The sequence below is a fragment of the Camelus ferus genome, chromosome 1, assembly GCF_009834535.1.
Source record: "Camelus ferus isolate YT-003-E chromosome 1, BCGSAC_Cfer_1.0, whole genome shotgun sequence".
NCBI classification, from domain to species: Eukaryota; Metazoa; Chordata; class Mammalia; order Artiodactyla; family Camelidae; genus Camelus; species Camelus ferus.
Genome location: NC_045696.1, coordinates 13,889,706 through 13,906,563, shown reverse-complemented (window position 1 = coordinate 13,906,563; position 16,858 = coordinate 13,889,706). Strand labels below are relative to the sequence as shown.

At 37.7% G+C, this 16,858-nt stretch overlaps 1 protein-coding gene across 1 annotated transcript; it reads left to right on the top strand.

Annotated features, from left to right (window-relative positions):
• Positions 1 to 12,888: 12,888 nt before the first annotated feature.
• Positions 12,889 to 14,100, top strand: LOC102523900 (keratin-associated protein 13-1). The gene has a single exon (XM_032489395.1). It carries the CDS (start codon positions 13,511 to 13,513, stop codon positions 13,946 to 13,948), a length of 438 nt encoding a protein of 145 aa, XP_032345286.1. The 5' UTR covers positions 12,889 to 13,510; the 3' UTR covers positions 13,949 to 14,100.
• Positions 14,101 to 16,858: the final 2,758 nt, after the last annotated feature.

Here is a 16,858-nt window from a genome sequence, read left to right as displayed (position 1 = left end):
GGCAGAGTAACATTCCATTGTGTGTGTGTATATATATATATATATATATATATATATATATATATATATATATATATATATATATACACCTTCTTTATCCAGTCATCTGTTGATGGACATTTAGGTTGTTCTGTTGTCTTGACTACTGTAAATAGTGCTTCTATGAACATTGGTGTGCATGTATCTTTTCGAATTAGAGTTTCCTCTGGCTGTATGTACAGGATTATTTGAGATTTTTCTTGTTTCTTGAGGTCAGCTTATATCGCTATAAACTTCCCTCTTAGAGCTGCTTTTGCTGTGTCCCAGAGGTTTTGGACTATCATGTTTTTGTTTTCATTTATCTATAGGAATTTTTTGATTTTTCAACTCTTCGATGTCTTCAGTGATCCACTGGTTGTTTTATAGCATAGCCTCCATGCTTTGTTTAGCCTCCATGTGTTCGTGTTTTTGCAGCTTTTTTTTTTTTTGTAGTTGATTTCTAGCCTTATAGCATGTGGTCAGAAAAGAAGCTTGATATGATTTCAGTTTTCTTAAGTTTATTGAAGCTTGCTTTGTGGTCCAGAAATCTCTTAATATTCTCCCTTGTTTATGGTGCCATATAAAGGAAAATAAAGTAAGCAAAAAATATGTTGAGAATTAGGTTCTATTGCTAGTTTTCTTGCTAACAAGATCTTGATCTTATACATATCACTTAACTTTTTTGGATATCATCTTCCTTATATGTAAAATGAGATGGTCCTTGATAATCTGTGGTCTCTAAGGTTTCAACACTACTGACCTATCCTTATTATATGATAATAGTAAGATAATAGGAGCACGTGAGTGATGGGCTGCTAAACTCCTTCATAATAGTTTAAACTCTTCTATGTGATCTGGGAAGGGAAAAACAGATGAAAACCATTTAAAATGCAATGTAAAATCTAATAGGGTTAACAGGTAACTTTTCAAAAAGGTAAAATCATGATCTTCTTACAAATAAGAAAGCACACATATTAAATACTTTAACTCATTAATAAATGAAGGAACCACCCTTTAGAAGCTACAACTGACTCAAAGGAGAATGCAAAAAACACACTTACATAGGCTATCCGAGATGCTGAAATGAATTTATAAAGCTCGATACAAAGTGGTTACTGTATGCAGAGAAAAAATAAATCAATGGCATTCCATTAGACAGAAGCCATTTTTATTTTAATGGACAAGAATCGTTCGCATGACTATCAGTTTGCTACAGCATATAGAATTATGCAGTAGATCAAAAGCCATGCAAAGTGGAGATAACCTGAAAGGAAAGCTAGATGGGCCACAAAGTATTTGAATCCAATGTACCCTATTTCAAAGTCTCATAATTTTTTTTTTCGGACAACGGAATGTAAAATCTAATTTTCATCGTGAAACACAGTAATCCGTGTGCTGCAACAATGTGAACATCATTATTTCTTTAATATAGAAAATAAGAAAAGAAATTATGCACACCGTGTCATGGAAGAATCTAGTCTGCCTAGTTTATCAATTTACGCTTTTCTAATGACACTGCATCTGCTTGTGATTTGGAGGAAAAGATTATCACATAGGGGAGTGATATTTTAACTTGATCTTTCTCCCTGCCCCGCTGCACCCCTCACCCCATTTCAATCATTGTGCTACAACTATGAACTTCACTCATTTTTTTTTAAATCTCAGATTTAATCATATTAAATAACATTCTTAAATGTAAAAGGGCAAAACTGGTGATCCATACTTCTGATTCATTATACTTTTTAATTTTTCTAACATGAAAAAACTAACCATTAATGAAACAGTTCTTCATCTGTGGCAGTGGTTACAGGAAATCTATACATGAAATATAATTATAAAGAACTGTACACTTACACACACACAAATGCGTGTATGTTTAAACTAGTTGAACTGAATGAGATCTGTGGTCCAGCTAACAGTACTGCACTGATGACAGTCTCCTGGCTTTGGTCTTGCCATATGGTCGGGTCAGATGTCACTTTTGGAGGAAGCTGGATAAAGGTTAAAGGAACCCTATGGATTATTTCTACAACTTCCTGTGTGCCTATAATTATTTTTTAAAAGGTTTAATGAAAGTTAAATGTATGTTGACAGCATAAGTCAACTATTGATTGGAAGATGCATCACAAGGTTTATAATGGGTGTTTCTGGAAGGATCATTTAGGCATGCTGAAGTCTATCAGATAAAGTGACAATACATGGTTGTCACTGATGTATGGAACCTCTCAGTCAGCTAGGGGTGGATACGGGGGTTGTGAATAAAGTCACAGGATTAAAAATTGCCCAGAGTTTTTTTTTTTTTTTTCTATGTTCCACACATGTCTATTTCAGAATTTGTAAGATTCCCCTTCAATCTCCATTTTGTTTCCTGATGGAGTCAGTAAGCTCTCTCCACTCCTGTCAATCCCAAAAGACCAAAGCCCCAGTTCCCAATGTTTAGCTCTTGGATCACTGTTCTTAAGTGATATTAATAGATTAGATACAAAGTTTACACTAACACAATGAATATTGGACGAACCAAGTTAATGAGGTTTGCTTTACTTCCCCTTTCAGAGTTGTTTTTTTTTCTTTTTTTCATGCTTAAGCATATTGTGAATTAAAAAAAAAAAAAGAGGAGAGAATTATTGTCTCCATCTGTCTCTTCTCCACAATGAAGTTGATAGGGACACAGCATGAGTTTCCCTCAGTTTTGGGAGCCAGGTAATATTGTCATTTTTAGCCAAAATTAATTTTAATTAAAATCCATACTCCAGGTAATGAGTTATTGCTCTTTTTTCATGGAATTTCTGCAAAAGGATAATAATTAAAATTTTTTTGATGTACACCCTATTTTTGGTATTTTACCAGCAAAATAGCCCCAGTCATGTAACTGAAGAGGAAGCTGTTATCACACTCTTAATCATAAAAAGAAGTGAATAGTGGCTGATTCTATGTTTCTAGCAGCTTACTCTTCCTGCCGGGCAAATGACCACAGAGGTTAATGTCTCGACTATAAAACTGATTCCAGGGGACAACGCTCTGTGTGTCCCACGGATACCGCAAGGTGAAGCGGTGTCATTGATTGCTCGTCTTCTCCAGCTTATAAACCAAATTTGAAAGATGCTTTCTTTAGCTTCCACAATTTGAGGGTGATTTTTGATGGTCTATTTATTGCAGGAGGTAAAGCAGAAAAAACAGTCAAACCACATTGAGCACATCCTCGGGAGATGCAGGCTTCATTCTGGGAGAGAGACGTGGAACTGTTCTCATAATCGATTGTCAACACGCCGGGAGGATGCTCGGTACAGCAAGCCTGCGTTTACCGAAGTCACGAGATGGAATTCTTCGCGGCAAGTTTTTCATTTTCAAATTCTAGACAAGAAAAGAATGTGATGTGAATTCTAAAATGCTTTTCCTTTCCTTTCCTACCCCCTGCCTTTTGTGATGTGGTTTAGCACTTTGCCTGGGAAATTACTTTCCTCCTCTCCATTTTAATCCTATTTTTGAGAGGTTTTAAGAGCTGAGTAATGAAAGTTCGACTCATCCGTGTCACGCATTGGGTCCTCAGCGTTTGTTAGCTATATATATATTGTGGCTTAATAACAGAAGTTAGGGTTAGGTCATGACATATTTGGAGACAGAGAGACTGCGTCTCACCTTCTGGCTTTATGAGGTTTTTGTTAAAATAATTTTTAACACATCACTTAACGTATTACCACACTTTTTTCCTGAACAGTGAAAATAACACTGGTTACTTCATAGTGCTATTATGAGGAATTTAAATAAGAATTATCTAATGTGAAGTAGGAGCTTTTAGATTTTGAGTGTATTGAAGGTACTGTACCTCAGACATACCTGTTTTTCTGTCCCTTTGATATATGATGTGATTACCAGCTATTTGACAATTAGTGTTAACACACTAATCTCCTTGTGGCAAGCAGGAGGAGCATGGAATAGGCTTTGGTCTGAGCTAATTACTGAGATTCCAAAATGCATGCAAAAGGCATCTCTACTTCAAGTATATGCAAAACAACTATTGTTTTTTCAAATACGGAGGAAAATAAATGTGTGTTCCAAAGCTTACTTGCAACTAATTTAATATTTTTTCTTGCCTAAATCTTCACTGATTGCTATGTTGAGTGAGAGGAGACCAGGCTAAAAATGTGCAAAATTTCCTTAAAAGAGTCCTTAGCCATTGACACCACTTTGTGTAAATCTCTATAAATCACTGCAGTGCAATGGGAGCCACTGAAAAGTTAGGAAAACAGGACTATGGAAACACAGAGCTACACCTGGTGCCCATTAGCCCACCAGATCCTATTCTTGGGGGTAACAGTATCAATCATGCCTCTATCATGATTCTTTTGGGAATGCCAAAAAGAAAATTGCTTATTGATGGTCTGACATGCAAAACAAATGAGCACCATAAGTTGTTATCTTTGCTTGTCGAACTTCAAAGTCTTGCCAATATGAGTAGAGAATGAAGTCTCATTACCTTCAAGATGCTGACCCCGTGTAGGAATGATACTGTCCGAAGTTCCCGCTGGTTATTAGGCACATGGTTCCTGACTGGCGAGCCTCTTTGGTAGGTAATGTGATTGTTAGCAGCAACTTCTTCTTCCAAACTGCAGCTAGAACTAGGCTAGCTCATCCAATGTTAGGTACAGAATGGCTGAGGATCAAGCCCATTCATAAAACAGAGGGGTCAGGGCTGTCCTGTCCATCAGCCAACTGACATCCCAAACTGGGACTGGGCTCCCATGCTGTCCTCCAGATAATGGGATCCCTTGACCCTCAGGGTGCCTCAGTCTGGGTCCCCACTTTGGTTTCTCCACCTGGAGGATCTTCTGAGATTTTACACTATGATTTCTTAAAATATGTAAGCATTTAGATATAATGGGTTTTGGTTTTTACTTGCATATTAGTTTGTCTGCTGTAAGAGTGAATCCATTTAAACTGAGTTTAAGAAGAAACACTATATATATATATATTTGAATCCCCCGACTCTAACCCTTACTATCTGTCTTGTACATATTGTGGAACCTCTCAAAAATTCAATTTCCTTAAATGTAAAAGAGAAATAATGATAGTATTTACATCCCAGGATTATGAAGTCCTCATGACAATATGAAATGTCCAAATGATAAGGTATATGAAGCAACTATAAGAGTTCTTTGAACACAGAAATCACTCTATAAATGTTAACTATTATTAGACTATAACTGCATGCAACTTACATCCAAAAAATATAAATGCATACGGGTCCCTTAACCTAACTCTCTGGTTGGATGAGTCATTAACATCATATTCTTTTATTTGGCCTAAAACTATTTAGCCTCTCAATTCCACTTTAGTGAATACACACTAAAGTACACAATAGTATACTCAATTTCCTCCCAAACCTCATGAACATGTAAACAAACATGTTTTAATCCATTTCTTTGAATATATATATATATATATATATATTTTTTTTTTCACTCTGGGTGTAAACTAATTCAGCATTTCCTTAATGTTTTTTCCATGTGTGTGTGTGTGTACTTTTCCATATATGTGTGTGTATATATATTTATGCTTTCCATATATGTATATATATTTAATGTTTCATTTATACATACTGTGATCCTTCTGGGCAATCTTCTCTCTGTGCCTTTAACTCTTGATCTTCTCTAGTGTCTGCCAACCCTTCAAACCACCACATTCCTATATTTAGGTTAATCAAGGACCTTTAGATATAATGTCCACCTTCACATAATGTGGAAATGTGACTATCTGTAACATTGCTTTGTAAACTTTCTATTTGTTCAGCAATTTTCACTGTGCTTGAAGAAAATAATTTGGTATTTGCTTTACTGCTTATAAACGTAGCCCCTAAGGGGCCATTAAAAATTCACATGCCGTAAATTTGATAGCAGATTACTTTTTAAACGTATTTGGGCTGAAATCTCCATCTTCTTAGCTAATATAATTTAAGTCCAGTTATATGAGGCATTCCATATCCATCCAGTTGCTAAAGAGAGCCAAGCAGAATTATTTTTTCCATAAAATTCATGCAGTTCTTACAAAGTATCATGATCATGCAATGATAGCATTGTCTTTTATGCACCATTTATATCACACATTCCAGTTGCTACTGAACATAAATACATGCTTTATAATATGGCAAACCACGTCGGGAACGACTGAGAAAAGAATTGCCATAAAATACAATGCAGAAAGCAGGGAGGAAAGAAAAGAGCTCTATCTCCGTATCCTGTAAATGACCCTTGGAATCACAACGCAAACCAGCAAAGATAACCAACTGTTCTGAGTATGCAACAGCCATCTCAAGTCCAAAGTAGTACTGTAAGCTGGCTTTTAGCTATAAAATACAAGTAAGCGTATTTACCATAGTGTTCATTTATTTGATTGAAATTAGACAACACACTAAGGAGATGTTCTTATGCAAATCGTAGCATAGGAAGATATTGAAGTGGGCTGTCAAGAACATCTCGCCCACAGGGTTAGAGCAGACAAGCCCTCTAGGCCAGCAGGGAATATTCAGATGGTCCCTGACACCACTAACAAATTAATTAGGTATAGTGGTAACATGCTACAGCTGCTGGCTGGAATCTTTCCTCCCTGCTTTCTTAGAGAATTCTGGTCTACCCAGTCTTAGCCTGTGGCTCCTTGTACCTCAGCTACTTTGTCTACCCATTGGCCTCTGTTCTCCCAGTCTCTCCAAGATAGGTCTCTTTCTAACGACTCTTAGAGAACTTCTAGAAGCCCTCCAGCAGCCAAAAGCCAGACTTTTCCCAGAGGCTATGAATTCAGTGGCTTCCAACATTTAAATGTCTATCCGGTGATTCCCATAAGCTGAATTCTCTTCTCAGCTTCTGCTATGCAAACCACTTCCCTACTAGGGATGTCCTGCCAACTTAACACAGACCAGCCTGAAGGTCTGGCTTCTATAAATCAGCTTAATGTCTCTTTAACCTCCTATATGAAAAGCTGCTTTTAATAATACTCGTTTACTACAACAACCCCTCACATCCAGGAATGGACTGACCACCAACCACTTGGTTTCTCGGAGGCATACAGGTTCTGTCATCATTACACAATCAAAGAATAGTCAGCATTGGGAAACTATCCTGAAGTTTTATGTATCAGATATTAAGAGAAATTATATATAAGAGAAATCATGAGGTTTCTTCATGTGTTCTTGTCTCCTACAATGTGACAGCAATGTTGTTCTTAAATAAACTAACATTTTATGGGATTCAAATACATTCATTTTTCTTCGATTTTTTAAGAGTTATTGGCTTACTGGGATTACATTTTTCTAATAGGAAAAATTACTATTTTGATAACTTTGGCTGTTGATTTTGTAAGAAGCAATCTATAAAACTAGTGCTAGAACAATCCATTTTTATAAGTAGGAAAAATCTTACAGTCTAAACTGACTTCTAGTCAGAGAATTATTATTTCCTATGTAAAACATAAACAAGATTAAAAATAATTCACTGTATGCAAATGTAAAGGGCGTTAAGATTTTACCCAGCTTCATATAGTAGCTGGGGGTCTTAAAGAAGAGCAAAAGTGATTAGATTTAATTGCCTATAATGTCCTTTAAAGTCACTTATCTGCTCTTTACATTCTTCTCATTTTCCAGAGTCAGGTGAAGGCTGCCTCCTTTGGATAGGGTCATTTCTCAGTCCCCTCCTCATCCTCACCATTCACGTGTGTGCTTGCTGAATTAACCTGAAAATTAATCCCTCTAGCTTTCAAATTCCATGTTAGGATATTGAGAAAGTTGAGCACGAACGTTTAGTTTAACAAGTGTTATTTTTAGCATCTGTGTCCTGGGCGCTATTGAAATTGGGGTCATCTCCAAATTAAAAAAAAAAAAAACCAAAAAACAAATAAAACAAAAACAAAAGCAAAAAAACATAAACAGTAGATACAGATACATATATAAATATATAATATTTGATAGTGAGATGCTTAAAATCTAACTTGACCTCTCTCCAACATTGTATGCTTTTGACTACTTTCCTTTATTTATAATGCATTTTTAACTTAATTTCTGTTACACTCCCATTTTTCTTTAACCTTTACTGGCTATTCCTTCCCAGTCTTTTGTGAGTGCTTCTTATTCTGCCAATTCCTTAAGCATGAGATTTTCTCAGAGCACCACTCGAGGGCCCCTTTTCATCTCATTTTACACATGTTGTTGAGCTTTAATAACCACTTTTATGGGAGGCAGCCAAGCATTATAGTTAAGAATACAGGCTATTGAATTACACTGCCAGGGTCTGAACCTGGGGGTCCACTCTTACTGCTATGTGACCCTCCAATCCATTCTTCGTGCTGCAGTTAGTCATCTCTGTAGGAGGCAAATTTGATCTGCTTAGGTCCATATTTTTAACCTATCATCAGTGGCTTTTCATTGTTACACGTCCCCGTTTCCTTGTCTAAGCAAATAGGGACAGATAAGTTTCGGAATCCAGTTTTTTAGGTTTTAGAAAGACAACAGAATGGATGAACTGTATGTAATACAATACCCCAGGTAAAATGTGGGACAACACGTCATAGTCAAACATACTGACTTATTTCTGAGGTACAACATAAAGATCCTCACACTAAGTAGAGGAAGAAAGAAGAATGTGCGTGGTTTCCATTAGTTTGATCATGTCATTCCATCCGAAGAGAACAGGCGATGTCTTCTTTTATCACTAAATTAGCTCTAAAGAAAGTGATTGATTTTCAGTATATTTTGGGCCTTTGAAGAACGTCCAAACACCCAACACGACTTACAGAGCCCTTGTCATCTGGCTTCTGTCTGTCGCCAGCCTCGCCTTTCATCTCTTCCCTTCTGACACTCATTTCGGACGCTGAGCTTCTTGGAACAAGACCGTCTCGCCTGACTTACTTCTTTGCCTTCAGTCTTAAGCTGAGCGGAAGTGATCAGGTAACTTCTGAAGATAAAATTAGGGCATAGAAACACCAAGTGTGAGATAATTGGGGTTCAGATCAAAGGATGACTTAAATGAAATACTTAGAAAATTGAATTTGAGTTTGAAAAGGACAAAAATAGACTTTCAGAAAAAAAAAATTCTGATAAATGTGTCAGAAATTGAGTTGAAACGGGCAAGGCCAGAGGATCCAGGGACCACCTGCCACAACAGAGGCAAAATAGCTGAGTTATAGCAGGACAGAAAGAAAAGGATTTTGACATGCTTTGCAGATTTAAAAAAAATTAGCAAGGCATGCTTATCCAAGATCAGATGTGGGAAGAGAGGAAGACGGAGGTCAAAGATATCTTCCAGGAATTGTGTAGAGAGTACACTTTAACTACAATAGTGTGCAAAGGAATTAGAAGCTGGAATACACTATTTGTCTCAGGGTAGATGGTACAGACTCGTGCACCAGCTTGTCTGGATTGTACTAGAGGACAGTCTAAAAAATAAATACATTATAAAAATAATAAAATTAATTATAGGGATGGTAGATATCATAACAGGGGAACCTAATTTATTCAGGGATGTGGTGGTTAGAAAGTGAGGAAAGGCTTAATTACCTAAATTATCCAGATGAAGAAAGAACATTCAGGGCAGAGGAAACAGCATGTCCTTGTGGTTAAGAAAAAAAAAAAAAAAAGAGAAAGAGCTTGAGCTGTGCTAATTGTGGAGCAGAGGCAGTGTGTTTGTGAGAAAGGAAAAAGTCTGAGTGTGAAGATGACATTAGAGACATGGGCAGGGACACGTTTGTGCAACCTTGCGGATCATGCAGAGGATTTCTGTTTTTATCATACGTGTATTAGATTGTCATACGAAGTGAAGTCAGCCAGAAAGAGAAAGAAAAATACCATATGATGTCACTTATATGTGGGATCTGAAAAAAATGACACAGTGAACTGCTACAAAACAGAAACAGACTCTCAGTCATAGAAAATAAACTTAGGTTACTGGAGGGGAAAGATGGAGAGAGAGATAAATTGGAAGTCTGATATTTGCAGATACTGACCACTATATATAAAATAGATAAGCAATGAGGTCCTACTGTGTAGCACAGGGAACCATATTCAATATCTTATAATAACCTATAATGAAAAATAATATGAAAATAAATATGTATATGTGTATAACTGAATCACCATGCTGTGCACCAGAAATTAACAACATTGTAAACTGATTATACTTCAACTGAAAAAAAGAAAAACTGAAAAAAAAAAAAAGAAAAGAACGGGAAAGTTTTCATCTTGACAGTGATATGATCAGCTTTCTGTTTTAAGAAGATTAATCAGGCAGGTATAGAAAGAAAAGATTGGAGGAGACATTTTTTGATAATGAGATGGGCTCTGTTGGAACCCTTTCAGTAGTCCCACCGAGAAAGGAGATTACCTTGAACTAGGGCAGTGGTTCTTCACCAGAACTGCTTTAGCCCCTAAGAAATTTTTGGAGATGTTGATTGTCATAACTTGTGTGTGTGTGTGTGTGCGTGTGTGTGTGTGTGTGTGACGTGCTCCTGGCATCTGGTGGAAAGAGGCCAGGGATACTGCCAAATATTGTACAATGAGCACTATACTCCCCATGACACAATATTATCCAGTCCAAAACGTCACTGGTGACAAGGCTGGGAAACCCTAGACCAGAGGGAAGGCAGTAAGAGGACTGGGTAGATTTATGAGAAATTCAGGGGATAGAAGGGTCACATTTAGAGTGCATTCCCTGTATTAAAAGGATTCCAAGTTTCCTGAGGTAAATGACTGTGTGGGTGAAAATACTGCTTACCATGGAAGGGCAGAAGTTCAATTTCATACACATGCAATTTTGACAGCCTTATGAAGCCTCAAGTGGAAATGGCTAGTAATTGGATATCTTGATCTAGAATTTTAATAAAAAGAGGTGTGTACACTTGAATGGCATGGAATATGGATAGTATTTTAAGTCATGAAGGGGAGGTGCCTCTTCTACAGAGAGAGTAATTGGCCAAATCAACATCAAACCTCAAGAAACATTATGTACAGGAAGCCAACTAAGGGTGAAAGGGAATTAGGGGAAAATTAGACAGAAAGCCAGGAGTGTGATGTCACAGAAGGACATAGCAAAACGTATTTCAAGGTCAAGGACACAGCTACCTGTGTTAAATGTGGTTAAATGTTCACATGGCATCACCCTAAAAATGGCCACTACATTTAGACACATAAAGGCCACTGCTGAACATGTCAGGGGAATCTCAGAAGAGTGTTAAACCAGAGACAAATAATATGGTTATTGAAAAGACAGTAAGACACCAAAGAGTTGACCAGCTGATCACATAAGTCTTTAGAGAACTCGATCTTTAAAAATAAAATCTATATAATCATGGAGGAAATGATGCTAACATAACATTTTTGGATTAAAAAATGTAGACTGTGTTTACAAGGCTGAGAAAACAGAACCATTAGAATAGGTGAGGAGCATGAAGTGTTGGACAGAGAAAGCAATAATATTTGATCGAGACTGTAAAAGGCAACTTTGCTTGGGGTGGAAGTGGGGACAGATATCGAGGGTCTCTTCAAGCACTAAACTAGTTATGATTAATTTGAGGATTACATTTAATTATGAAAGAGATATTTATATTCCCTTAATGTTGTCTTAAAGGTAAGTTTTAGAAGCAAAACAATAAGTGTGCATGCATATATTTCTTTTAGATGAATGTAAAAGTCAAAAGTCAATGATTTGATATATTCCTTAATTTTATAAATAATTTGGAGCATCCACTGTGTGGCAGATGCTGTGACAAAGAAAATCAAACCCTGTTTCTGATCCTGAACAACTTCTATGCACTCCACTCTCACCCATAGGTGACTGTCCTGCAAGTTCAAATGACTGAAATCTTCATCTGCATGATCCTCTTCAAAAGACCATCCCTTCCACTCCCTCCATGACATGTGTGTACGTTCACCCCAGCGAATTGCTACTAAGATACTAAAAACCTACTGCAGAAGAGTTAAAGCGGTGAGACGAACACCTGTCAGGTATGAGGAATTCGATTTTGGCTTTGAGGGATGAGAAGAATTTTGGAAAGCAAGCAAGACATTTGGCAGAAATTTGTAAGCAAAACAATGGGCAGACTATTTCAGTGGCGCCAGATAAGCAAATACTACAGGAGATTAGAGAAAACAATCATCTGAGAAACAAGTAGAAAAGATCAAATTACGTAAATAGCTTTTTGCATTCCAATTTCTCAAAGATGCTTTAAGGCAGATGTTGGATATTATAATAAGTAAAAAAAAACAAACAAAAAAAGACATCTCTAATTCCAGGACTTTTCTTTATACCATTGATTTTTTTATAGTGATGAGGATAATTTTAACTACTTAATATGAAGGGAAGTTTTTTGCTGCTTTGTCTTTCTAGAACAATGAGCAAAAGAGAACTTAGCAGGGAGTGAAATGAATCACTCTCTAAGGTGTCTCATTTCTCACTCCCAACTGACTTGGCAAAGGTTAGCAACTATTAAAATTCAAGTTTTTGCAAATGTGTTTCATTGACAGTCAGCTCACTCAAGGTATATCAGTTTTTAGCAGTTATTCTCAGCGATGGTCTACGTGTTTGCCGAAGAATCTCTGCCTCACGTGGAAAAAGCATTCAATAATGCCAAGTGGAATCAAACATGAGCTGCTTAATGAGGATAAACTATATGAGAGGGTAAATAGAAGGTGGTTTGAAATAACCATCTCCATGGTAACTTGGAATGCTCAAAAATACAACTAAAAGAATTCAGTCTATTTCTTTGGGGACTGTATTTGGTTTTTCACAGAAGCGATAAGAAAACCTAGGTAGGCACATCGGATAAAATGCAAATGTTATCACATCAAAATGTTTTTTTCAACTGCGTGTTCATTGTTCATATGATTCTGGGAGCTGGAAGAATAAACTTCTGGAGTTGTCAGCACAGCATTGCTATACCTGCTGGCTTCGGAGGCAGTCACACCTGGGATACTAAATTAGTGATAATTCTTATCTCATAAGCTTGTGGCAAGGATCAAATGATCCCACAGCTTGCAAGGTTCTTCACAGAGTAAATGCTTCATAAAAAATATATAAATAGCTGAGATGGAGGTTATGATGACTGTTACGAGAAACAGTTTACACAGTCACACACAAAATCCCCATCATCCCGCTCAGGGAAGAAGTGAGGGCACTACCCGCATGCATCATGGTCCATGTCTTTGGAGACAGAACACACCTTATTTCTGGAAAAAAAAAAAAAAAAAAGAAGAAGAAGAAGAAGGAAAAAGAGAGAGAGGAGCAGAGTGGCTTCTATAAACCAGAATAATTGAACAGCAGTTAAGAAAACACATGAATATATTCAATTATAGCCTAGGTTAATTAGCTGTTTTCATGATAAAACACGCACAAGAATGGAGAGGGTCTGCATCACATCCAGCACAGTGAGGGTTTATATATAAACATGGCTGGGAGAAGGCAAGGATATCAGAGTATCTTCTCACTACAGCTGAGCTGAACTCACACCTCCTGTCACCATGTCCCACATCTGCTGCTCTGGAAACTTCTCCTCCTGCTCCTTTGGGGGCCACTTGCACTACCCAAGCTCTTCCTGTGGCTCCTCCTACCCCAGCAACCTGATCTACACCATGGACCTCTGCTCTCCCAGCACCTGCCAGCTGAGCTCCTCTCTGTACAGTGGCTGTCAGGAGACCTGCTGTGAGCCCACCAGGTGCCAGATGTCCCATGGTGTGCCCAGCCCCTGCCAGTCATCCTGCTACTGCCCTAGGACCTCCACGTTCTGCAGTCCCTGCTGGACAAATTATGCTGGGTCTCTGGGCTCTGGGTCTGGCAAAGGCTACTCCCTGGTCTGTCGATCCAGAAGCTGTGGGTCCAGTGGATCTCTGGGTTCTGGAGTCTCTGGCTTCCCTTCCCTGAGCCGTGGATCCTGCCATCCAATTTATGTGGCTTCTTGAAGCTGCCAAACTTCTTGTTACCAGCCAACCTGTGGATCTGGCCTCTTCTACTGATCAACTTAAGGGTTCTAGTCTGTGACTTCACCGTTACCTCCCTCAAAGTTGATCTCAGCTGTTACCTGGCTAGAGTTTGTATTCTACTACCTAGAAGAGTGATGATTAAAACAATCCTTTTAATATTAAACTCATTTATCCCATAAAATACACATTCTGTTTTCCTTCTGTTTTCTTCTATTTTCTTCCTTCCTTCTCTAGTTAAAAATGCAACAAGAGGTATTTTTTCCTTTCAAATAAACTCCTTTAATCTGTTATCAGTTCACAAATCTTGCTATTAATTAAAAAAGAAAAAGATGTCTGTTGGAAATTCCAAACCTACTGTTACTTGTCCACAAATAAAGATTTAATTTAAGGAACAGATTCCCTAGTTGGTAGAATTATCTGCCAGTACAGAGTTAGTTTCCTGAAATTTTTTTGGGGGGTGGGAGGTAATTAGGTTTATTTATTTATTAATTTTTAGAGGAGGCACTGGGGATTGAACCCAGGACCTCGCGCATGCTAAGCATGAGCTCTGCCACTTGAGCTATACCCTCCCCTTCTCCCTGAAATTTTTGGCAAGTGGAATCAGAGCCTGGGCAGGAGATGATCCTAAACTCTTCTGTGTGAGGTCACTTCCGTCTTATCAGGACACCTTACTTTGGTTAAACTAGTCATGGGTCTGATCCAAGAAGACAAGTTCCAGAGACAGTAGTGATGCTTCGGCAAGTGACAGACCGACTGTTCTAGATAAGGAAATTTTAAAAATACTTTAATGAGACCCTTTTACAGAATTATGCAAGCTGTAATGGAATTCTGAGGTCATGAGTATTAACTGACTACAGTCAGTTGTGTAATGAAACAGACATCTTAAGTATGGATGAAATTAACCACATATTCATTTTATTATCATAAAAGGAATACAATTTCTTAGAGTCATTTCTTATGTTGATGCTTAACTCTCGAGTCCTCCTTCTGTTTGGTCAGTCTGTAAGGCCATCCATCTTCATGGAAGTCTCCTGAGAACTTCTAGAGACACGGCAGTATCATGAGTAGGAAATACGGACTGAGAGAGAGGACTTCTTGACATCTTGGGCTTATAGCCGATACGGTAACTTGGTATGATAACTGGGTATGATCTGGATGGATAGTTTACTGTTTTCTTGTTTTGGGGGATGCAGGCATCCACATTTGGAAATGTGTAAGTGGGAAGGAAATATGTAGTTGGATGTGGGCAGCTTATTGTTCATCGCCCTCACAATAGCTTTTCTCTCCCTCTTCTTCCCACAGGAACTGGATTTTGCTTGTGTATCCCCTCTTATCCACCCCTAACCAGCCCTTTATATGAATGTGGCTATGCCCGAGTTTCAGGATTGAATCTGGCTAGCCCAGGGGCTCCCCAATCCCCATTGAAAGTGAATGGTTCAGAATGGAGCATGTGATCTGACTCAAATCAATGAGAAGCAAGGAGTGATCTGGAGAGGTGCTTCTGGTAGAGTTCTTCTTGTGGAGTTTTTTGAAGCAATCATGTCTTCCTCTGGATTTTTGTCATATTATATGTAGAATACTACATGCATCTTGCATACGGCCTCAAAATTGAACCATCACATGGAAGAGAGTAAAGCCAGGAGAAATGCCGAGGAACAGAACCCTGACCATCTTATTTCTGGACCTCAGTAAACATGAGCTAATAAACGGTATTACTTAAGCCATTTTGAATTACTATTTCTGTTACTTGCAGCTGGTGTTTTTCTAAATGAGACACATTTAAACCTGAAAGAAGCCCCCTTCCCAATAAAGTCTCCTTAATATAATGTTAAAGATTCTTTGCAGCCTACCTTCACCCTCTCCCAGTCCCTCTTCTCACCACCCCCTATACACACACTCCACCAACATGCCCTCCGTCAATGCTACCTACTCCTATTTTCCGGAACACATTGTGCAGAACTGAGCTCTGATACAGTCTAGTACCTCTAGAAGGAATGCCATATCTCTCTTAATCTTCAAAACCCATGGAAATATTTTCTATTCTTTCACTCTTTTTAAATAGATTTCAAAATCAATAGAGTTGATTATTTCCTATACAATGCCAGCATTATATATGCTTATTTTTTGTTTATTACATTATATATGCTTATTTTTTGTTAATTACAAAGTCACTATTTAAAATTTTTAGTACTATTTTGGTTAATTAGCACTGTTTGTTTACCCTTGTCATATTTTCAATGAATACAACGAATGTTGACTAACAGAATCATGCAAGTAGTAAATCCTCAATAAAAGTTTACTGAATAAATGAGTGAATGAAACAGAGCCAGGATGACAGTCTGCAGGACGTATTATGTCAGTGATGTTGAACATGCGCCCATTTTAACTGGTTGAACTCTATAGATAAGCTGGTTGCCATCAACGTCATCAGTCATCTGTGACCATCATCAAAAATGATTTAGCACATCTCAGTGGCATATTATCACAACTTCAGTACCCATGGGAGAAGTGGAGGAACTCAGAAACAAATTCACATTTTTGCATCACTCAAAGGCAGAAGAATAACTTCACCTAAAGCTAACCTCGGAGGCAGGCCAGAGCAAGTTCCTCCAGGGAAAGGAACAAAAGCAATTGTATAATTACTATAATAAACCATGACACTTCCATATCCAAGATATAATGAACAAGGGGGTGGAAAATACGGGATTCAGTGCTCAGATGGTCGAGATACTCTGGTTCATTCTTTATTCCAATTACCAATCATTAAAGTTTACATAGACAATGTGTAATCATTTAAATTTTCTCTATTTTTTTTTCTTTTTGGTTCTTTGAACAAAGTCTGATGTAATTGAATAGTAAATAACCAAGGATTATCCCAAGAAGCAAAAT

Coding starts and splice junctions, on each gene's coding strand:
- LOC102523900 (XM_032489395.1), top strand. CDS start 13,511: ATGTCCCACATCTGCTGCTCTGGAAACTTCTCCTCCTGCTCCTTTGGG.